This window comes from Mobula birostris, chromosome 13 (assembly GCF_030028105.1).
Source record: "Mobula birostris isolate sMobBir1 chromosome 13, sMobBir1.hap1, whole genome shotgun sequence".
NCBI lineage: Eukaryota > Metazoa > Chordata > Chondrichthyes > Myliobatiformes > Myliobatidae > Mobula > Mobula birostris.
The window spans coordinates 16,731,531-16,756,390 of NC_092382.1; the positions used below are offsets into that span (position 1 = coordinate 16,731,531).

General features: G+C 46.3%; 1 protein-coding gene across 1 annotated transcript in view; it reads left to right on the forward strand.

Moving 5' to 3' along the window:
• The window catches only part of LOC140207825 (NACHT, LRR and PYD domains-containing protein 3-like), a 55,626-nt gene that overhangs the window by 9,008 nt on the left and 21,758 nt on the right, over nucleotides 1–24,860 (forward strand). Inside the window, exons 4-8 of the mRNA XM_072276386.1 lie at nucleotides 2,405–3,049; nucleotides 6,936–7,094; nucleotides 17,954–18,120; nucleotides 18,905–19,076; nucleotides 19,175–19,240. Of these exons, the coding sequence (XP_072132487.1) occupies nucleotides 2,405–3,049; nucleotides 6,936–7,094; nucleotides 17,954–18,120; nucleotides 18,905–19,076; nucleotides 19,175–19,240 (1,209 nt within the window). The remainder of the gene's footprint in view (nucleotides 1–2,404; nucleotides 3,050–6,935; nucleotides 7,095–17,953; nucleotides 18,121–18,904; nucleotides 19,077–19,174; nucleotides 19,241–24,860) is intronic.

The following is a 24,860-nucleotide window of genomic DNA, read 5'->3' on the forward strand; positions in this document are numbered from 1 at the left end:
CAATGGTCAGTCTGTGGCCCAGGGGACCGGACAGTTTGAGACACAAGGGATTGGCCAGTCTGTGACATAGGGAATGTGACACTCTGACACAGCGGATCTAGGGGATCTGGCAGTGTGTATTCCGATGGCTGAGATGTGTGTGACACAGGTGACTGGACTGTTTGTGACCCAGGGAGATTTTTGCTTGTGTTATATAGACTGCTCGTCAAGCGCTGCTGACCGGTTCAGAAGCAGGTGAAAACCTGGCCAGCAGGAGCCATCTCTGCTCTTCAAGACTGCTTTGAGCATACTGACTGGCACTGTTCAGGGAGGCCGCAACCGATGGCGACTCTACCAACTTAGAGGAGTACACGGCATTAGTGACTAGCTACATCAGCAAGTGCATTGATGATGTCCCTGTGGCCAAGACTATCACGACACGCTTTAACCAGAAGCCATGGATGATCGCGGAAGTGCGTGCGGTGCCGAGGACCCATGATTCCGCATTCAGAGCAGGCGACAAGGCAGCGCTAACAACAGCGAGGGCCAAATTGTCCCGAGCCATCAGAGAGGCAAAGTGTGCACATGCCCAGCGAATCCACAGCCACCTTCAGGACAGCGGAGACACGTGGCGCATATGGAAGGGCATTCAGGACATCACCAACTACATGACAAAACCGCCTGCCTGTGCTGGTGATGCCTCCCTCTCAGATACGCTGAATAACTTCAATGCTCGGTTTGAGGCGAATAATGTCGTGGCGGCGAGGAAGACTACCCCTCCTCCAAATGACCAGGTGCCGTGTCTTACCGTGGGTGATGTGAGGAGAACCCTGCGCAGGGTCAACCCACGGAAGGCTGCTGGACCAGAAAATATTCCTGACAGAGTGTTCAGAGGATGTGCAGACCCACTAGCTGAGATTCTCACTGACATCTTCAACATCTCCCGGAGCAGCGGTGCGGTTCCTATGTGCTTCTAGGCTGCCACCATCGTCCCCGTGCCGAAGAAGTCTTCAGTGTCCTGCCTCAGTGAGTACCGTCCCGTTGCACTCACATCCATCATCATGAAGTGTTTCGAGAGGATCGTCATGAGGCACATCAAGACCCTGCTGCCCCCCTCACTGGACCCCCTGCAGTTCGCTTCCCGTCCCAACCGTTCAACAGACGGTGCCATTGCCATCACCCTCCATCTGGCCCTAACCCACCTGGACAAAAAAGACATGTACGTTTGAATGTTGTTCATAGACTTCAGTTCAGCATTCAACACAATCATTCCTCAGAAACTGATTGGAAACCTGAGCCCACTGGGACTGAACACCTCCCTTTGCAACCGGATCCTAGATTCCTGACTGGGAGACCTCAGTCAGTCCGGATCAGAAGCAGCATCTCCAACACCATCACACTGAGCACGGGGGCCCCCCAGGACTGTATGCTCAGTCCACTGCTGTTCACTCTGCTGACCCATGACTGTGCTGCAACACACAGCTCGAACCACATCAAGCTCGCCGATGACATGACCGTGGTGGGTCTCATCAGCACAAATGATGAGTCAGCACACAGAGCGGAGGTGCAGCGGCTAACGGACTGGTGCAGAGCCAACAACCTGTCTCTGAATGTGAACAAAACAAAAGAGATGGTTGTTGACTTCAGCAGGACACGGAGCGACAACGATCCGTTGAACACTGAAGGCTCCTCCGTAGAGATCATTAAGAGCAGCAAATTTCTTGGTGTTCAACTGGCGGAGAATCTGACCTGGTCCCTCAACACCAGCTCCATAGCAAGGAAGGCCCAGCAGCGTCTCTACTTTCTGCGAAGGCTGAGAAAAATCCATCTCCCAACCCCAACCTCACCACATTCTACAGAGGTTGTATTGAGAGCATCCTGAGCAGCTGCATCACTGCCTGGTTCCGGAATTGCACCGTCTCGGATCGCAAGACCCTGCAGTGGATAGTGAGGTCAGCTGAGAAGATCATCGGGGTCTCCCTTCCCGCCATCACTGGCATTTACACCACACGCTGCATCCGCAAAGCAAACAGCTTTATGAAGGACCCCCAGGAACCCCTCATATAAACTGTTCTCCCTCCTGCTCTCTGGAAAAAGGCACCGAAGCATTCGAGCTTTCACGACCAGACTATGTAACAGTTTCTTCCCCCAAACCAACAGACTCCTCAATACCCAGAGCCTGGACTGACAGCAACCTACTGCCCTCTACTGTGCCTGCTGTCTTGTTTATTACTTATTATTATTTATTGTAGCGCCTGCACTGTTTTGTGCACTTTATGCAGTCCTGGATAGGTCTGTAGTCTAGTGTAGTTTTTGTGTTTTGTCTTACCTAGTTCAGTGTAGTTTTTGTATTGTTTCATGTACACCGTCTTTTGCTCCACTCTAAATCACTCTAGTCTAACTTGCAATTCATCATTTATTTCAGGTGGGAAATTAAATCGACTACGGAGATCATTTCGCAAACTTTTACAAGGCCGCTCACGGAGAGATAATCGGATCACGGGAAGCAAGGTACCAAACCAGGATCAGATTGAGAGCAGTGTCCCAGTTGAATGTGGTCCGGTCACAGAGGAGGGAGAGCAAAGTCAGCCCAGAGATATTGACATCAGTGACACTGATCAGGGCCCTGGAACCGGTACAAGTGAGGCGACTGTCTGTCAGCCCAGAGACAGTGACGTCAGAGACACTGATCAGGACCCTGGAACTGGTACAAGTGAGGCGACTGTCTGTCAGCCCAGAGACAGTGACGTCAGAGACACTGATCAGGACCCTGGAACCGGTACAAGTGAGGCGACTGTCTGTCTGCCCAGAGACAGTGATGTCAGAGACACTGATCAGGACCCTGGAACCGGTACAAGTGAGGCGACTGTCTGTCAGCCCAGAGACAGTGATGTCAGAGACACTGATCAGAACCCTGGAACCGGTACAAGTGAGGCGACTGTCTGTCAGCCCAGAGACAGTGACGTCAGAGACACTGATCAGGACCCTGGAACTGGTACAAGTGAGGCGACTGTCTGTCAACTCGGAGGCTCATTAAACACGGAATTGTCAAGTGCCCAACAATGTGCAGGTGAGTGAAATATGAGGGTGATGTGTTCGCAGAATGTGGCAGGGAGGAGTGTAAATATGATTCCTTGTTGGATGGTTGGTCAGAGGAGAGGGGAAGTGTGTGGGTGTGGTACATGTGATGTAGTGGGGCACCAGTTATCCCACTATAGGAAATGTACTACCTGCTCTGATGGTTTCCAGGATGTGTATTGGAGGAAATGCAGTTGTCCAGATAAGAGAGTATTTTTGCGATATGAATTAAGAAAAATGTAGTCACCAGGATGGAGAGACCATCTCTGGGAAGCGACTGTCATTGACAGTCCCAACATTTATTCCCATCCTAAATTGGAATAGGTGACTGGGTGGGGTGGGAGGGGTTGCTTTCTGGCAAAGTAATTTCCAGAGCATTGTTGGGTAGGTTTTGAGGCCACTCCTGGGGAAAGGAACATGTATGTATAAATGGCCGATGCTAGTGTGGTTCCCTGTGGAACATCACTGGGCAAAGAGCCCCAGCCAGGTTAAACCTCATTACCACCTGTCTGCTATGGAGAAGATATCTTTAAACCCAAAGGCAATTCACCACAGTTCCCAAGCATGTTAATTTCCTGTATGAGCCTCCCACATGGGACCTTGTCAAACACCCGACTGATATCCAAGTAGGCAACATCCGCTGTGTAACTTCATGCGTCAGTTTTCTCACTTCCTGGAGGAACTCAATCAGGTTCACAAGATGCTACTTCCCCCGCTCAAAGCCTTGCTGCTGATCCCTAACCCACCTCAAACATTCTCTCTTTCATACTCCCGTGGGGCAGAAGATATAAAAGTCTGAATGTAAGTACCGCCAGCCAAAAGAACATCTTTAATTCTGCATTTATAAGACTATTGAATGGTCACTATTCACTGTTATTATTGGCTCTTAATAACAATGAGACAATTTTACATTTAAAATTGTAACATTGTGCATGTCGTAACTAATAACTACTCACTTAGACAAACACAATATACTTACAGAAGAGCAGAAAGAATACTGTTTGGGTATGAACGGAATTAAGAACAATTGATAATATATATTACGTAATTCTATATCAAGCCCTGGGGAAAGCAGACATCTTTCAGTGTTATATTGTCTGCCAAAAACCGTTTGATTCTGTCCCTCACTCATGGTTCATAGAACTTCCTAATATATACGCCTGATACTTACAACATCTGAAGCATTGGTGGACAGTAATCGCCCTATTAACAAACGCAAAGGAACAACTACTGTTATCCAAATAAATGAAGGCATTTCCAGAGCAAAACGCTAAGCCCACTATGGTTTTGTCTAGCTTTAAACCCGCTCTCTAATTTACTGAATCGGACAAAAATCGGATATCAAAACAGGAAAAAAGAACACTAATGAATTATGCCTTGACACACTTGCTGTACAGAATGATTTGAAATTATTCGCTCTCTTGCATCAGAATGGCTAAAACAATTAATTCAAATAATGGAACTAATTTCCAAAGGTATAAACATGAGCATTTGACTAGAAAAGTACAAAACATTAAACATTATGAAAGGTGTAGTAGAGCTTGTAGTGTATGACAGAGCATCAGGACTCAATACAACAGATGGATCGATATGAAACATAAGTATATTAAGGATATTAACAAACAAAGAAAATAGATCATCGTGTGATAAAGAGAAATGTTTCAACAGAATTTACTTCAAAGCTTAAGATAATCTGCCAAACTGAGCTAAGTAGTAACAATATACCAAAGGCAATAAATACGTTCGCTCTGCCTGTGTTAATGTATTCCTTTGGCATGATATCTCGGTCTGGAGCCGATCTGGAAAACTTACAGAAAAAAAGAACTGAAATAACACTCGAGTGCACTTAGCACTGCCTACCACAGCATGAGGGAGAGGATTAATGGACATGAAAAAAAAAAAGAATTACTCAACGGTCAGATAAAAGTTCTCAGAATCAGAAACAGGGTTAATATCACCGATATATGTTGTGAGATTTATTGGCATTTATTTATATATAATTTTATGCTATATATAAATAATATACACACCCCCTTCTCGTCCATATTTAGTAGCTCGCACTTTGGCAGAAATTACAGGCTTCAGTTGTTCCCCATTCTGTACAAAACTGCTGAAGCTCTGTCAAATTGCATGGGAATCGTTAGTGAACTGCACTTTTTCATGTCCAGCCAAAAATGCTCAATTGGATTGAGGTCTGGACCCTTACTTAGCCTCCCCAGGGCATTAACTTTGTTGTTTTTAAGCTCTTCCTGCATAGCTTTGACTTTACGCTTGGGGTAATTGTGCTGCTGGAAAAATCTTTTCCCAAGTCGCAGTTCTGCAGACCACATCAGATTTTCTTCCAGGATTTCCCTGTTTTTTGCTACATTCATTTTACCCTCTATCTTCGCAAGCCTTCCAGGGCCTGCTGCAGTGAAGCATCCCCACAGCATGGTGCTTCATTGTAGGAATCGTGTGATTTTGATGATGTGCACCTCCTGACTGCAAGAGGGATAGATGGGGCTGAATTTGTCAGGAGTGTTCAAGAAGGATTCCTGACACAGTATGTGACCGTTCGACGAGAGGAGAGGCCATACTGGATCTAGTTCTTGGTAATGAACCTGGTCAGGTGGCAGACCTCTTGATGGGGGAGTATTTTGGTGAGAGTGACCACAACTCCCTTAGCTTCAGCATAGCTATGGAAAAGGGGAAAAAAAACCAGAAAAAATGGGAACGTGCGTAACTGGGGAAGGGCTAACTATGAAGGGATGAGGCAGGAACTGGCAAGAGTAGATTGGAAACAGATGTTCAAGGGTGAAAGCACAGAAGTAATGTGGAGGAAGTTTAGGGACAACTTGTGATGGGTTCTGGATAGTTTTGTCCCACTGAGACAAGGAAAAATGGTAGGAAATGGGAGAAGCAGGAAGCAGGAGGGGCTCATGAGAAATATAAGGTAGCCAGGAAGGAGTTTAAGAAAGGACTTAGGAGAGCTTGAAGGGGGCATGAGAAGCCTTTGGCATGTAGGATTAAGGAGAACCCCAAGGTGTTATGTGAAGAACAGAAGGATGACAAGAATGAAGGTGTGGCCACTAAAGGATAAAGAACATGTGCCTAGGGGCTAAGGAGGTTGAGGAAGTCCTAAATGAATACTTTGCTTCAGTATTCACAAGTGAAAAGGACCTTGATCGGGGTGAGGTTGAAATAGAACAGGCCTGTGTGCTGGACAATGTAGACATTAATGAAGAAGAAGTGTTGGATCTTCTTAGAAACATCAAGACTGATATGTCTCCAGGGCCAGACGTGATATACCCCAGGTTGCTGTGGGAAGTGAGAGAAGAGATTGCTGGAGCAGTAGCTATGATATTTGAATATTCTTTGGCTTCGGAGGTGCCGGATGATTGAAGAATGGCAAATGTAGTTCCCTTGTTTAAAAAAGGTAATAGGGAGAATCCTGGGAACTATAGACTGGTGAGTCTTATGTCGGTGGTCTGCAAACTATTGGAAAGGATTCTTAAGGATAGGATCTACGAGCATTTGGAGAAGTACAGGCTACTCAAGGATAGTCAACATGGCTTTGTGAAGGGAAGGTCGTGCCTCGCGAGCCTAATTGAGTTTTTTGAGGAGGTAACAAAATAAATTGATGAGGGTAGGGTGGTAGATGTGGTCTACATGGATTTTAGCAAGGCATTTGACTAGGTCCCCCACGACAGACTCATCCAGAAAGTCATGAGGCATGGGATCAGTGGAACCTTGGTAGTTTGGATAATTTTAAAAAATAGCTTACAGGAAGGTAGCAGAGGGTAGTAGTGGAAGGAATGTATTCTGCCTGGAGGTCGGTGACTAGTGAAGTGCTACAAAGATCTGTCCTGGGACCCCTGCTCTTTGTGATTTTTTTATAGATGACCTGGATGAAGAGGCAGAAGGATGGGTGAGTAAGTTTGCGGATGACACAAAGATTGGAGAAGTTGTGGCTGGAGCTGTAGGTCGTCGAAGGTTAAAAGAGGATACAGACAGGATGCAGAGTTGGGCAGAAAAGTGGCAGATGGAGTTCAATCAGGGTAAGTGTGAGGTGATGTATGTTGGAAGGACAAACCAGAAGGCTGAATACAGGGTTAATGGTCGGTTACTTAAGAGTGTGGATGAGCAGAGGGACCTCGGAGGTCAAATCCATACATCCCTCAGGGTTGTTATACTGGTTGATAGGGTAGTTAAGAAGGCCTGTGGAAAGCTAGGCTTCATTAATAGGGGGATTGAGTTCAAGAGGAGAGAGATCATGTTGCAACTCTCCAAATCTCTGGTGCGACCACACTTAGAGTATTGTGTTCAGTTCTGGTTACCTCGTTATAGGAAGGATGTTGAAGCTATGGAGAGGGTGCAGAGGAGATTTACCAGGATGTTGCCTGGATTGGAAAAGAAGTCTTATGAGGCAAGGTTAGCAGAGCTGGGACTTTTCTCTTTGGAGTGTAGAAGGATGAGAGGGGACTTGATAGAGGTCTACAAGATTATGAGAGGCATAGATAGGGTGGATAGCCAGTACTTGTTTCCCAGGGCACGAATAGCAAACACCAGAGGGCATGTGTACAAAGTTAAGGGAGGGAAGTTTAGGGGAGACATCAGGAGTAAGTTTTTTACGCAGAGGGCTGTGGGTGCCTGGAATGACTTGCCAGGGATGGTGGTGGAGGCTAAAACATTAGGGGTATTTAAGAGCATCTTAGACAGGCATATGGATGGAAGAAAAATAGAGGGTTACGGAGTAGTGTGGGTTATTTTAGGAATATATGGGTCGGCACAACATTGAGGGCCGAAGGGCCTGTAGTATTCTAGTGTCTAGTGTAGTGTTTGGCTTACACCAAATATAGCATTTAGTCTGAGGGCCAATAAGAACAATTTTGAGTTAATCAGACCTTCGAAGTTCAGGCTCTTCCAGATGCCTTCTGGCAAACTCTGGCCGAAATTTTTTGTGAGTTTTCTTTTTTCAACAGTGCGTTTGTCTTTGCCACTCTCCCATAAATCTGTGACTGGTGAAGCGCCCGGGCAACAGTTGTTGTCTGCGCAGTCTCTACAATCCCAGTGACTGAAGCTTGTAAATCCTCACAAGTTGTCGTAGGTCTCTTGGTGGCCTCCCTCACCAGTCCTCTTATTGCACGGTCACTCAGTTTGAGGACAGCTCCTCTCGGCAGATTTACAGCTGTGCCATATCCTTTCCATTTATTGATGATTGACTTAACTGTGACTTGGAAATGTTCTTATATCCATCTCCTGACTTGCACTTTTCAATAACCTATTTGCAGTGTTGCTTGTAGTGTTCTTTTGTTTTCAGGGTGTAGTTTTTTGCCAGGATACTGACTCACCAGCAGTTGGACCTTCCAGATACCGGTGTAATCAATTGAAACACCTTGACTGCACACAGGTGTCCAAAAATAGATCTCATTTAACTAATCATGTGACCTCTAAAACCAATTAGCTGCACCTGTGCAGAGTTGGTGTTACATTAAAAGAGGATGAATATTTATACAATCAATTATTTTGTGTTTTATATTTGGAATTGATTTAGATCACTTTAAATAGATGTTTTCACTTTGACTTACGTAAGTATTTTTATGTTGATCATTGTCAGAAAAGACACATGAAATCAAATGTCATTCAATGTTGTGAAACAATAAAACATGAAAAGAGAGAACATAGAAATCTACAGCACATTACGGGTCCTTCAGCCAGCAATGTTGCGCTGACCATGTAACCTACTCTAGAAAATGTCCAGTATTGCCCTACAGTATAACCCTCTATTTTTCTAAGCTCTGTATACATATCTCAGAGTCTCTGAATGGACCCTATTGTGTCCGCCTCTACCATCTTGCTGGCAGTGCATTCCATGCACCCACCTGTATCTGCTGACATCCCTCTGTACCTAATTCCAAGCACCTTGAAATATCACCCCTCATTTAACCATTTCAGCACTTGGAAAAAGCCTCTGTCTATCTACAAGGTCAATGCCTGTCATCTTATACACCTCTATCCGGTCACCTCTCATCATCCATCGCTCCAAGGAGAAAAGGTCAAGTTCAGTCATCGGATTGTCATAAGGCATGCTCTCCAGTCCAAGCAACATCCTTATAAATCTCCTCTGCATTCTCTCTACGGTGTCCACATCCTTCCTGTAGTGAGGTGACCAAAACTGAACACAGTATCCAAGTGAGGTCTAACTATGGTCTTATATGGCTTTAAGCATCATGTGGATAGTCAGAGGCTTTTTTTCCCCACGGCTGAAATGGCTAACACGGGAGGCCACAATTTTAAGGTGCTTGGATGTAGGTACAGAGGAGATGTCAGGGGTAAGTTTTTTTTTTTACGGAAAGTGTTGAGTGGGTGGGATAGTCTGCTAGCGACGGTGGTGGACACGGATACGATAGGGTTTTTTAAGAGTCTCCTGGATAGGGACATGGAGCTTGGAAAGATAGAGGGTTATGGGTAACCCTAGGGAATATTTAAAGTAAATACATGTACGCACAGCATTCTAGGCCGAAGGGCCTGTATTATGCTGTAGGGTTTCTGTGTTTCTGTTTCTGTCTCACAGGTCTCGAAATCAATCCCACAACTAATGAAAGCACTCACACCATACGCCTTCTGAACAACACTGTCAACCTCCACAGCAGCTTTGAGTGTCTTATGGACACAAACCCCAAGATCCCTCTGATCCGCCACACTGCCAAGAGTCTGACCATTAATATTATATTCTGTATTAAAATTTGATACCCCTGGTCACCGTTCTAAATGCAGAATTCGAACAATCTACAACTATCCTTTGCCTTCTGTGAGCAAGCCAATTCTGAATCCACAAAGCAACGTCTCTTGGATCCCATGCCTCATTACTTTCTGAATGAGCCTTGCCTGGGGAACCTTGTCAAATGTCTTCCTGAAATCCATATACTTTATACTTCATTGTCGCCGAACAATTGGTACAATCATCACAGTGATATTTAATTCTGCGCTTCTCACTCCCTGGATTACAAATATTAAATATTAAAACTATTAAAAATAGTTAAAATTAGTAAATATTAAAAGATTAAATTGTAAATCATAAATAGAAAATAGAAAACTGGGAAGTAAGGTAGTGCAAAAAAGCCGAGAGGCAGGTCCGGATATTTGGAGGGTACGGCCCGGATCCGGGTCAGGATCCGTTCAGCAGTCTTATCACAGTTGGAAAGAAGCTGTTCCCGAATCTGACCATACGAGTCTTCAAGCTCCTGAACCTTCTCCCGGAGGGAAGAGGAACGAAAAGTGTGTTGGCTGGGTGGGTCGTGTCCTTGATTATCCTGGCAGCACTGCTCCGACAGCTTGCGGTGTAAAGTGAGCCCACGGACGGAAGATTGGTTTCTGTGATGTGCTGTGCCGTGTTCACGATCTTCTGCAGCTTCTTTCGGTCTTAGAGAGGACAACTTCCGTACCAGGTTGTGATGCACCCTAGAAGAATGCTTTCTACAGTGCATCTATAAAAAATAATGAGGGTTTTAGGGGAGAAGCCAAATTTATTTAGTTTTCTCAGGAAGTAAAGGCACTGGTGGGCCTTCTTGGCAGTTAACTCTGCGTGGTTGGACCAAGTCTGGTCATTTGTGATATTGACCACGAGGAACTTAAAGATTTTGACCTGTTCCACTTGCGCACCATCGATGTAAGTTGGGTCATGCGGTCCGCTACTCCTCGTTAAGGGATAGGTGATTGTCTTCGCACCATGCCAACAGGTTCTTAATTTCCTCTCTGTACTCAAACTCATCATTACCCGAGATACGGCCTACAATTGTTGTGTCATCAGCAAACTTACATATTGAGTTTGATAGAAACTTGGATACACAATCATGGGTGTACAGTGAGTACAGCAGGGGGCTGAGTACACAGCCTTGTGGGGCACCGGTGCTCAGAGTGATTGTAGAGGAGAGTTTGTCCCCTATTTTTACAGCCTGGGTCCTGTCTGTGAGGAAGTTGAAGATCCAGCTGCAGATCAGAGTGCTAAGGCCCAGGTTCTGGAGCTTAGGAATCAGTTTATTTGGAATGATGGTATTAAAGGCAGAGCTGTAGTCAATGAAACAGAGCCTTACGTATGCGTCTTTATTTTCCAGGTGTTGTAAGGAGGAATGTAGGGCCAGACAGATGGCATCTGCCGTTGACCTGTTGCTCCGGTATGCTAATTGCAAAGCGTCGAGGTTGACCGGTAGGCTGTGGTTGGTGTGTGCCATAACCAATCCCTCGAAGCACTTCATAGCAATTGATGTCAGAGCCACAGGTCGATAGTCATTCAGGCATGCCACCTTGCTCTTCTTCGGCACTGGGATTATCGTTGCCTTCTTAAAACACGAGGGGATCTTAGACTGAAGGAAGGAGCAGTCGAAGATGTCAGCAAACACTCCAGCTAGCTCACTTGCACAGGCCCGGAGAACCCGTCCTGGGATGCCTACTGGGCCCGTCGCCTTCCTTGGATTTATCTTCAGGAAGGTCCTTCTAACGTCCTCCTCAGTGCCGATGAATCTCGATGTCACCAGGTGTGGTTCATCCGGAGGGAGCGGGACGCTCCTCTTCTGTTCGAATCACATACACCAGATCCACTGTTCTACCTTCATCAATGTGTTTTGTTGCATCCGCAAAGAATTCAATCAGGTCCGTAAAGCATGACCTGCCCTTGACAGAGCGATGTTGACTATCCTTAATCAGATTATTTATCTCCAAATGCTCATAATCCTGCCTCTCAGAATCTTCTCTAACAACTTGCCCATCACTGAAGTAAGATTCATCGCTCTGTTATTTACTGGGTTATCTCCAGACCCTTCCTTGTACAAAGGAACAAGATTTGCAAACCTCCAATCCGCTAGTATTTCTCCTGACCATATTAATGATGCAAAGATCATCGTCAGAGGCTCAGCAATCTCCTCCTTCACTTCTCACGGCAGCCTGGGATATATCTCCTGCAGTCCTGGTGACATATCTAACTTAATACATTTCAAAAGCTCCAGCACATCCTCTTTCTTCATGTCGATACACTCAAGTAGCTCAGGATATTAAAATAATCGACAGATTGAGAACCATCTGTTGAGAATGTAGCGTGAATTCTAACAGAATCAACTTGACATTGCTGGCGAACCCCAACGATTTGTTATACTTGCATGGCATTCCCTGAACTCCAGTGATAATTGTTACAAAAGTTGGTGATACGTTATTATTATTATTCAGGTGCCTTGCTGTTCGGCGTAGGCGATCATGCCTCTCCATCCATCACGGTCCCTGACCCTCTGAATCGTAGTTGTTGCCTCCCCTGTTTCTAACCATAATGTTAATCCACCTATAATTTTCATTCTCCGTCTGCCTCTGCTTCTTCTTCCTTCCAGCTTTCCAGTTGTACCTAAATGTTCTAATCTCTCTCTTCGCATGATGTGTCCAAAGAACTTGGATTGCTGTTAATCTGTCTTTTTAAAGTAATGTACATCTTGTTTTTGTTCACTGTAGAACTTCTTCGTTGATTATCCTGCCCTTATATGCTATGCATAGCATTCTTCTGAGGAACCACATCTCTACTCCATTGATTTTTTGTCCCACTGCATTTGTGATGGTCCATGGCTCGCAACCATACATCAATATATCCTAACGGGAGTAAGGGGAGGCCGTGGCTGACAAGGGAAGCAATGGACAGTATAAAAATAAAAGAGAAGTATAATATAGCAAAGACGAGTGGGAAGCCGGAGGATTGGGAAACTTTTAAAGAGCAACAGAAGGTAACTAAAAAGGCAACACGCGGAGAAAAAATGAGGTTGGAAGGTAAACTAACCAAGAATATAAAGGAGGATAGTAAAAGTTTCTTTAGGTGTGTAAAAAGGGGAAAAAAATGGTTAAGACCAAAATTGGGCCCTTGAAGACAGAAGCGGGTGAATTTATTATGGGGAATAAGGAAATGGCAGACGAGTTGAACAGGTACTTTGGATCTGTCTTCACTAGGGAAGACACAAACAATCTCCCAGATGTAATAGTGGCCAAAGGACCTAGGGTAATGGATGAATTGAAGGAAATTTATATTAGGCAGGAAATGGTGTCGGATAGGCTGTTGGGTCTGAAGGCTGATAAGTCCCCAGGACCTGATGGTCTGCATCCCAGGGTACTTAAGGAGGTGGCTTTAGAAATCGTGGACGTATTGGTAATCATTTTCCAATGTTATATAGATTCAGGATCAGTTCCTGTGGATTGGAGGGTGGCTAATTTTGTCCCTCTCTTCAAGAAGGGAGGAGGACAGAAAACAGGGAATTATAGAGCAGTTAGCCTGATGTTGGTGGTGGGAAAGATGCTGGAGTCAATTATAAAGGATGAAATTACGACACATCTGGATAGTAGTAACAGGATTGGTCCGAGTCAGCATGGATTTACAAAGGGGAAATCGTGTTTGTCTAATCTTGTAGAATTTTTTGAGGATGTAACTATGAAAATGGACAACGGAGAGCCAATGAATGTAGTGTACCTGGATTTTCAGAAAGCCTTTGATAAAGTCCCACATAGGAGATTAGTAGGCAAAATTAGGGCACATGGTATTAGGGGCAGAGTACTGACATGGATTGAAAATTGGCTGGCTGACAGGAAACAAAGAGTAGCGATTAATGGGTCCCTTTCGGAATGGCAGGCGGTGACCAGTGGGGTACCGCAGGGTTCAGTGCTGGGACCGCAGCTGTTTACTATATATATATATTAATCATTTAGTTGAGGGAATTAAAAATAACATTAGCAAATTTGCTGATGACACAAAGCTGGGTGGCAGTGTGAAATGTGAGGAGGATGTTATGAGAATGCCGAGTGACTTGGACAGGCTGGGTGAGTGGGCAAATGCATGGCAGTTGCAGTTTAATGTGGATATATGTGAGGTTATCCACTTTGGTGGTAGAACAGGAAGGCAGATTATTATCTAAATGGAATCAAGTTAGGAAAAGGGGAAGTACAATGAGATCTAGGTGTCCTTGTTCATCAGTCACTGAAAGTAAGCATGCAGGTACAGCAGGCAGTGAAGAAAGCTAATGGCATGCTGGCCTTGATAACAAGGGGAATTGAGTATAAGAGCAAAGAGGTCCTTCTGCAGCTGTACAGGGCCCTGGTGAGACCACACCTGGAGTACTGTGTGCAGTTTTGGTCTCCAAATTTGAGCAAGGACATTCTTGCTATTGAGGGAGTGCAGCGTAGGTTCACAAGGTTAATTTCTGGGATGGCGGGACTGTCAGATGTCGAAAGATTGGAGCGAGTGGGCTTGTATACACTGGAATTTAGAAGGCTGAGAGGGGATCTTATTGAAACATATAAGATTATTAAGGGATTGGACACGCTGGAGGCAGGAAGCATGTTCCCGCTGATGGGTGAGTCCAGAACCAGAGGCCACAGTTTAAGAATAAGGGGTAGGCCATTTAGAACGGAGTTGAGGACAAACATTTTCACCCAGGGAGTGGTGGATATATGGAATGCTCTGACCCAGAAGGCTGTGGAGGCCAAGTCTCTGGATTCTTTCAGAAAAGAGATGGATAGAGCTCTTAAAGGTAGCGGAATCAAAGGTTATGGGGTAAGGCAGGAACTGGATACTGATTGTGGATGATCAGCCATGATCACAGTGAATGGCGGTGCTGGCTCAAAGGGCCGAATGGCCCACTCCTGCACCTATTGTCTATTGTCTAATATAGGAGGAATGCAGCAGCTGAGAGTTCTAAGGCGGATGTCAATCGTTATTTCCTTGTTTGTTAGGATGTTTCTCATTTCTGTCAATGCTGTTCTTGCCATTGCTATTCTTGCTTTTATGTCTGTTTCGCATTTGCCATCAGATGTTACCCATGATCCAAGGTAATTGAAGTTGTGAACTTGTTTCAGGATTTCATTTGCGATCCCACAGTTTGGATATCAGGTTTCTTTGATATTACCATTACTTCAGCTTTCTTTTTGTTTAAGGTTAGGCCAAGTCTTTCGCTCTCTGTGTTGATGGTAGATGCTAGTTTCTTAAAATTTACTTCACTGTTTGCTATCAGTACTGAGCGGAGGTTGTTGATATTGTATCCTCCCATGCTTATTCCAGGTAGGTCTTGTATGGTTCTCATGATGTTTTCACTGTACAGGGAGAACAGGTCTGGTGATAGAACACAACCCTGTCTGACTCCTCGCTTTATTGGCTGATATTCACCAATCTCATTGTCTATCTGTATGGCTGCACTTTGTTGCCAGTGAGATTCCTGGTTATTCTAAGATCTTTCCCGTCGATATTAACATCTTTAAGCATTTTCAAGATGACCTGGAGTTTCACTGTGTCAAAGGCTTTTGTGTAGTCAATGAAACAGAAGTATAGGTCGTCTTGTACTTCTATTGATCTTTCGATAATATTCCTGAGAGTATGAGTGGTGTTTGATGTCCCCTTGCCTTCGACAAAGCCGCACTGTTCTTCACTGATCTCTGGTTTGATTTTGTTTCTTATTCTGAGCATCATGATTCTAGGAAGAATCTTTGTGGGGTGGTTCATTAAACTAATTGTTCTGTGCTGTCCACACTCTGTTGCACCTGGTTTCTTTGGCAGTGCAATGACATTATCTTGAAAAGATCTTCTGGTACTTTGCCACCGTTGTATATTCTATTCAATAAGGTTGCTAATTTCTCTGCACCAAAATCGTCTAGCGCTTCATACAGTTCAACCAGAATGTTATCTGGTCCCGATGATTTCCCCTTTCACATTTTCTTCATAGTATGTTCCACTCCTTCTTTCAGTTTTGGCAACAACATATGTAACTGATTCCCTTCGCGTTTACCAAACCCCGACTGATGCGACTAGTCAGCATAATAAGCACCATAAATGCACAACGCGGAATACAATGTAGATAGAGAACAGTACATGGCTCCGACACACAGGCTCAGTGCTGATACAGGGTCTTCCACCAAAAATATTGACACACTCTCTGTCTTGTTCAATAATTCCAGCATTTTGTTTTATTTATTTTAAAGATTTTTTGCCAAATGTTGTTTTGGATGTATGACGCCTAAATTGTGTTTAACAATGTGCCATGTAACTATCTGATAATAACCAGGTGATATGCTCAAAGAAATTTTGATCGGAGTTCTGGGGATAATTATGGTCTTAAAGTCCTGCTAGAGGAACTGTAACAGTTTAGGACTAGATGTCTTGATGCTGTGGGTGGGATTGCATTGTTAGGGATGTCAGAATGTTTCTATGTTGAATCAAATCGTATATTGCCATAGGTGTCAATGCCAGGCGATGTTAAAATGAAAGGAGACGGTGAGAATCGGTTGTGACTGAGAAATCTGTATAATTCAGTGACAAGAGCAATAGATGTCCCATTGGTCAGCAGAAATGTTTCACCCCACACTGCTGTAATAGCTGTCCATTACTCACCACAGCGCCACCAGTGGTAGGAGGACTAAAACAGTGGGCGCTGTCTGCTCAACCTGCCTTGTGATTCCGTAGACACTTCACTCCCAGTCCAAAAAACAAGATTGGTTCTTAAAAGAGATTTGCCTGCAATATAGCGAGTTGATACCCTGGAGAATCCTGGCCCAGTGTACAATCCATGGAGAGAGGGGAAATGGACATTGTGTGACTGTGGGTGGATGAATCCTGGCCCAGTGTACAATCCATGGAGAGAGGGGAAATGGACATTGTGTGACTGTGGGTGGATGAATCCTGGCCCAGTGTACAGTCCATGGAGAGAGGGGAAATGGACATTGTGTGACTGTGGGTGGATGAATCCTGGCCCAGTGTACAGTCCATGGAGAGATGGGAAATGGACATTGTGTGACTGTGGGTGGATGAATCCTGGCCCAGTGTACAGTCCATGGAGAGATGGGAAATGGACATTGTGTGACTGTGGGTGGATGGGCGCAGGCGGACCAGGCCTTGTCAAGGCTTCAGTGGACAGGCCGAAGATGTTTAGAAGTGTTTGCCTCAGTTTAAAAAAAAACAAAAAAATGTGTTCTCCTTTAAACCCCAATTAATGTTAGACCCGCCTGTTATTTATTTATTTATATATTTGTCAAGGTGCGAGCAGTGGAGGTGTTCCAGTGACGTCAACATCGGGAAAGGACACGGGGATGTTGGCGAATTATTTTAATTTATAAATACTCTGCTGTTTCTGTGCCTGGGTTTAAATCAACATCGGCAATTGACAAAGTATTTGTGAAAACTGAGCAGAGAGAGTTAACATCTCTGGGGAAAACAAAGTCACACGTGGAAGGAGTACAATTACCATCTGCTCCTGCTCCTCTAACAGATTGTGATGCACATTAAAGTAGCGAGTTACTCCAGAAGACAAGACATTCTGCAGATGCTGAAAATTTCGGGCAACAAAAGACACACAAAATATTGGCAGATCTCAGCAGGTCAGGCAGCATCCATGGAGAGAAATGAACATTTGATGTTTTGGATCAGGACCAAAAGGAATAGAAAGTAATGTGTCAACATCTAGAATTTCTGTCCCCTCATTTCCAGGCTGATGAAGAGCCTTGTCCCGAAACATTGATTGTTTATTCCCCTCCATAGATGCTGCCTGACATGCTGAGTATCTCCTGCATTTTGTGAGATATTCCAGAGATTTGTTGAGGAAGGGGTTGACCAGGCAGGCAGACAGTAACCCAGGGCAAAGCGGTGGTGATGGGCAGTACCAGGAGAGTGATGCTGATGGGTTATGATACTCTCAGGAATAAGCAGAGTTCTTTACAAACACAGAGGTATATTCTTGGGGATTAAAAAAAGCAGCTTTCAACAGATGGAACCATAAACCCTGTTCCTCTCCAGCACTCCCACCCCCATTTATATATTTCGGACTGTATTTCGTGATGTTTATGGTCCACAGAGAAAGTTGCTGCTCAATATGCTGTCAGTAATTTCTTTAATTTTCGCCATTGTGCTTCACAGGTCCGGGCTCAGAGATCTCCGAGCTCCTGGCAGGCTGGAACGATTTCCAGCTGCTGCAGTTGACGGATTTCTACCGGGACAGGCTGGAGCAGGCGATGGAAGGAGGGGTGCACGGAGTGAGCCTGGCGTTAACGGCCGAGAATCAGTTCAGCGGAGAGGAACATCGGGTGAGTGGGAGGGAGAATGGGTTTGAATTGTCACACATCACAGGACTGATGGGTGTCGGAACTCTGACTCAGCGGATAATAAATCAGATAAACGAACAACTGGGAAATAAATACTGTATATACAATCACAAATATGTGAATCTGAAGCAGTGATAGAAAGAGGTGAAAAGACCCCGCGGACTGGTGGGTGGCTGCTCAGTGTTCAGTGTTCAGAGTGAGTTGAGCAGGTAACAGTTGTGTGAGCTTAGGGTATTAAATGGAAATATGACGGGAGGTTTCGGTTTGGGAAGACCGTGCAGCGTGACGGCAGGATGTCACTGAGAACCGGGACAGCCTCAGTGCTTGCCACAGGAGCTGGAGTGTGTTCTGTTCTGGGTGGAGATGATTGTGTTACAATCTGTAACTGCAAACAGTGTGGATCGGGGAATACTGCCATGTTGTAATGTGTAATCACTGAATAAACCTCCACCAGAAAAGGCAAAGGAAAGGCGTCAGGTGTCAGCCGGTAATCCGCTGTCATGTTGGACACTGGCGGACTGAGGAAATGAATCACAACATCTTTTCTGCAACTTCTCTGAGACTGTTCACTCTGTTATAAAAATCTTCCTAACTTCTTCATCAGTGATCATTATTTTCTGATTTCTGTTTACACCATCTAATCCAGTGAGGAATTATTTATGGATTTTGACTGCTCAGTGTGATCCCGTTACAGAGCACATTATTTACTTCTCATTCTCTGTGTGAATCTGTCAGTCCCCAATATGTTCACCGTTACTCTTCACAGAAAATCTCTGATCTCGCTGATAAGGGAGAGCGGGCGGACAGTTCTAAACTCCTCCTGAGCCTGGTGATGGAGAAAGGCTCCCGCGCCCGGAGGGTGATGTGGGAAACCTTTGTGAAAATGCAGAACTGTGTCCCAAATTTGGACAAAATACTGAAGGAAATACAGATATATGGTGAGATAATATCAGCAATTAATTTAAATTTGGATCACAACACAGCACACTTTACAAATTTACAAAAATGATTTCCTCAATTTGTTTAAATTCATCAGGTTGTGATCCCTCCCATCGACCAATTCCCGCTCAACTTTTACTAGAGTTTCTCAGTGAGCTGAAAGGTAAGTGACCGTGCATTGAACATTGCAGAGTATAACGCTGAGATAAGCCATTAGGCCTATCATATTGTGCCGAAACAGCTAAGAAGTAAATCAGACACACCCAAGCTCTAATCTCTGCCTCCTACACCATGTCCATATGCGTCCATCTTCCTTACATCCATTTGTCTATCCAAACGTCTCTCAGAAGTCTCTAACAATTTGCCTCTACCACCGTACCAGGCAGTGCATTCCAGGCATCCACGACTCTCTGATTTAAAAAAAAACAAACTATCCCTCACATCCTCCTTAATCCAACCCCCTCTCACCTTCACTGCAGGCCCTCTAGTAATAGACATTTGAACCCCAGGAAACCTATTCTCTCTGTCTACTCTATCTAAGCCTCTCATAATGTTGTCAACCTGTGTCAGAGCTCCCTCGGCCTCCGATGGTCCAGAGAAAACAATCTAATTTTCTCCAGCCTCTCATGATAGCACATGCCCTCTGAACCAGACAGCATCCTGGTGAATCTCTTGTGCTCCCTCTCTAAAGCCTCAACATCCCTCCGGTAGTGGGGCAATTGGAACGGTACGCAATGGCCCAGATGTGGCCGAAGCAGAGTTCATAATGTTGAGACCTGACCTCTGTTTCCACCAACGGTGGTACTTTACGTCGGGCGGTTAAATTATTGAGCCACAAAGATCTGACCAGGTAAATGTTGGGACTGTGACAGAGAACACAGTGAGACACAGGAAAACATGTTTCCTAGAGGGAGAGATTTCAAAGAACATTTTGAGGAAAGAGGCAGAGAGCTGGCGAGTTTGACTAGAGTTGTCACACCGCTCTGGGACCTGCAACTACAGATCCCCACCGGAGTCTGGGTGGAGAAGGGGGCGATCCGGAGAATGGAAAAAAAACACACGAAAAAGTCAAAACTTTCTCTTGCCAGCCACTGCCCCCTCCTGAACAGCCTCATCCTTAACCATTTTCTAAACTCCCCCAGTTCCTGCAGATTATCTTTTCTTAGAGTTGGGCGTCCACTGAAGTTCCAGTCACAGAAGAGTAATAATAGCATCACTTTAATTAGAAAAGCAGGTAACATCCCAACCGGTCTGTTCAACCACAGAGCAGCATATGAACACCGCTGTGTATACATCTGCACTCCCTCGTGCAAACACTGCTACAGTGTTAGAGAGGGTGAGATTGGGGGACATATTCCTCAGCTCAGTCTACAGAAGCTGAAATTCCTGTCTACCGGCATTGTGTGATGGACACTGTGGAAGGGTGAGAGATGGGAATTAGGACAGGGAAACTGAGGGTTGTGGGATAGCGACAAGGAAGGTGCAAAGGACTGAAAACATCTATAAATAATATTGTAATTAGTTAAATTGTGATGGTCTGGATGGGAAGCTCACTGCATCCATAAACCCATCACGTCAGAGAAAATAGAGCCCGGGGCAGTGCATGGGCTCAGAGATTGTGAGGCTTCATCACCGCAGACTGAGTTGGACAGAGGAGAGAGTGTAAGAAAGACAAATATCACAAAACTTATTAACATTGCATCAGCCCATGTTTCACTGATTATTCGAACCTCTTAACAGAAATATAAGGAATCTCGGCCAGAATCCTGGTTCAGTCTCTTTCATTTACAAGAACAAATCCCAAAGACAATAATTTAAATCTGGGACCAGAGATAGACGAATCAGGAACTTTACAAACTACTCATGTCTTTGTCACCTCTGTTAATGATGTTCCAGTCCACATCCGGTCAATGAAACCCCTCAGTTTCCCTGCACCATGGGTTTGGTAAATCGCAACAAGCTTGTCCTTCACTAATCCTCATGTTGTTTGCCGAGGGAACAGACATGACAGTGAATTTCCCACAACCATTTCTGAATATCAAACAGATACACTCCCTGATTATTGAAGAACATCATTTCTCCCATTCTCACACTCTCTAAAGTAAATATGTACACAATCAATGTTTTCCTACGCTCCCAATCACAGCCAAATACATTCAGTAGAAACCCCAAACATATCTGACAGAGTCCCGACACACTGTGAGACCCCACACACCCCTGACAGGGTCCAAAAACAGTGTGAGACCCCAGACGTCCCTGTGAGGGTCCTGACACACTGTGACACTCCACATACCCCTGACAGGGACCTGACACACTGGGAGACACCACACACTTCTGACAGGATTCTGACACGCTGTGACACCCCACACACTACTGACAGTGTCCTGACACACTGTGACACCTCACAGGTCCCTGACGGTTCCTGACACACTGTGAGACACCACACGACCCTGAGAGGTTCCTGACACACGGTGAGACGACACATAGCCATGACAGGGTCCTGACGCACTGTGAGACCCCACATATACCTGGCAGTGTTTTGACACACTGTGAGACCCCAAGCACACCTGAGAGAGTCTCGGCAAACTTTGAGACTCCACACGTCTCTATCAGGTTCCTGACACACTGTGAGGCACCACACACACCTGACAGGGTCTAGACCCAATGTGAGACCCCAAACATTCCTGGCAGGGCCCTGACACACTGTGAGATCCCACACATCCATGAGAGAGTCCTGACACACTGTGAGAGCCCACACACCCCTGAGAGGGTCCAGACATACTGTGAGACCACAGTCACCCCTGACACACTATGAGACCCCACACACTTCTGACAGGGTCCTGACACACTGTAGACACCACACAGCCGTGTTAGGGTCCTGACACACAGTGAGACACCACACAGCCCTGTTAGGGTCCTGCCACACTGTGAGTCCCCACATGACCGTGACAGGGTCCTGTTGGACACCACACACCGCTGTCAGTGTCCTAAATCACCCCTGACAGTGTCCTGAAACACTGTGAGACCACAGACGTCCCTGAAAGGGTCCTGACACACTGTAACACCTGACACGCACCTGACAGGGTGCTGACACACTGTGCGACCCCGCACACCCCTGACAGATTCCTGAAAGACTGTGAAACCCCACACACACCTAACAGTGTCCTGACACACTGTCAGAACCCACATACCACTGAGAGGGACCTGACACACGTTGATAGCCCACACGTCCCTGATAGGTTCCTGACACACTGTGAGACCCAGTACACGTCTGACAGGGTCCTCACACAGTGTGAGACACCACATACTGTGAGACCCCACACACCCCTGTTAGGGGACCGTCACACTTTGAGACACCATATCCCTGACAGGATATTGAAACACTGTCAGACCCCACACACCGCTGACAGTATTCTAAAACACCCCTGGCAGGATCCTAAAACATTGTGAGACCGCACACGTCCCTGACACGTTCGTGACACACTCTGAGACGACACATAACCATGACAGGGTCCTGACGGACTGCGACACCCCACATAAACCTGACAGTGTCCTGACACACTGTGAGACCCCACACGTCCCTGACAAGGACCTAACACACTGTGAGACACCACACACTTCTGACAGGATTCTGACACGCTGTGACACCGCACACACTCCTGACAGTGTCCTGACACATTGTGACACCCCACAGATCCCTGACCGTTCCTGACACACTGTGAGACACCACACGCCCCTGGGAGGTTCCTGACACACGGTGAGACGACACATAGCCATGACAGGGTCCTGACGCACTGTGAGACCCCACAAATACCTGGCAGTGTCCTGACACACTGTGAACCCCAAAAACACCTTAGAGTGTCCTGACAAACTGTGAGACCCCACACGTCCCTAACAAGTTCCTGACACACTGTGAGACACCACACACACCCGACAGGGTCCAGACCCAATGTGAGACCCCAAACACTCCCGGCAGGATCCTGACACACTGTGAGATCCCACACATCCATGAGAGGGTCCTGACACAGTGTGAGACCCCACACAACCCTGACAGGGTCCAGACACACTGTGAGACCACAGACACCCCTGATACACTATGAGACACAGCACACTTGTGACAGAGTCCTGACACACTGTGAGACACCACATACCACTGTCAGTGTCCTAAATCACCCCTGACAGGGTCCTGAAACACTGTGAGACCACAGACGTCCCTGACAGGGTCCTGACACACTGTGCGACCCCGCATACCCCTGAAAGATTCCTGACAGACTGTGAGACCCCACACACCCCTGACAGGGTCCTGACACACAGTGAGACACCAGACACCACTGTCAGTATCCTAACTCACACCTGACAGGGTCCTAAAACACTGTGAGACCACAGGCGTCCCTGACAGGGTCCTGACACACTGTGACACCCGACACACCACTACCAGATTCCTGACAGACTGTGAGACCCCACACACACCAAACAGTGTCCTGACACACTGTCAGAACTCACACACCCTAACCGTGTCCTGACACAATGTGAAATCCGACAAGTCCCTGACAGGGTCTTTACACAGTGTTAAACCCAACACGTCGCTGACAGGGTCCTGACACACTGTGAGACCCCAGACACTCCTGACAGGGACCTGACACACTTTGAGACCCCACACACTGCTGATAGATTCTGACACACTGTGAAACCCCACACGTCCCTGACAAGGATCTAACACACTGTGACACCCCACACGTCATTGACAGGTTCCGGACACACTGTGAGGCACCACACACATCTGACAGGATCCTGACCCAATGTGAGACCACAAAAACTCCAGGCAGTGTCCTGACACACTGTGAGATCCCACACATCCATGAGAGGACCCTGACACACTGTGAGACCCCACACACCGCTGACAGGGTCCAGACACACTGAGAGACCCCACACGTCACTGACAGCGTCCTGACGCACTGTGAGACACCACACGTCCCTGAGAGGTTCCTGACACACGGTGAGACGACACACAGCCATGACAGGGTCCTGACGCACTGTGAGACCCCACATATACCTGGCAGTGTTCTGACACACTGTGAGACCCCAAGCACACCTGAGAGAGTCTCGGCAAACTTCGAGACCCCACACGTCCCTATCAGGTTCCTGACACACTGTGAGACACCACACACACCTGACAGGGTCTAGACCCAATGTGAGACCCCAAACATTCCTGGCAGGGTCCTGACACACTGTGACATCCCACACATCCATGAGAGGGTCCTGACACACTGTGAGAGCCCACACACCCCTGACAGGGTCCTGACACACAGTGAGACCCCACACACCAGTGTCAGTGTCCTAGATCATCCCTGACAGTGTCCTGAAACCCTGTGAGACCACAGACGTCCCTGACAGGGTCCTGACATACTGTAACACCCGACACGCACCTGACAGTGTCCTGACACACTGTGCGACCCCGCACACCCCTGACAGATTCCTGACATACTCTGAAACCCCACACACACCTAACAGTGTCCTGACACACTGTCAGAGCCCACACACCACTGAGAGGGACTGACACACTTTGATAGTCCACACGTCCCTGATAGGTTCCTGACACACTGTGAGACCCAGCACACGTCTGGCAGTGACCTGACACACTGTGACACCACACACTTCTGACAGGATTCTGACACGCTGTGACACCCCACACACTACTGACAGTGTCCTGACACACTGTGACACCCCACAGGTCCCTGAAGTGGTTCAGACACACTGTGAGACCACAGACACCCCTGACACAC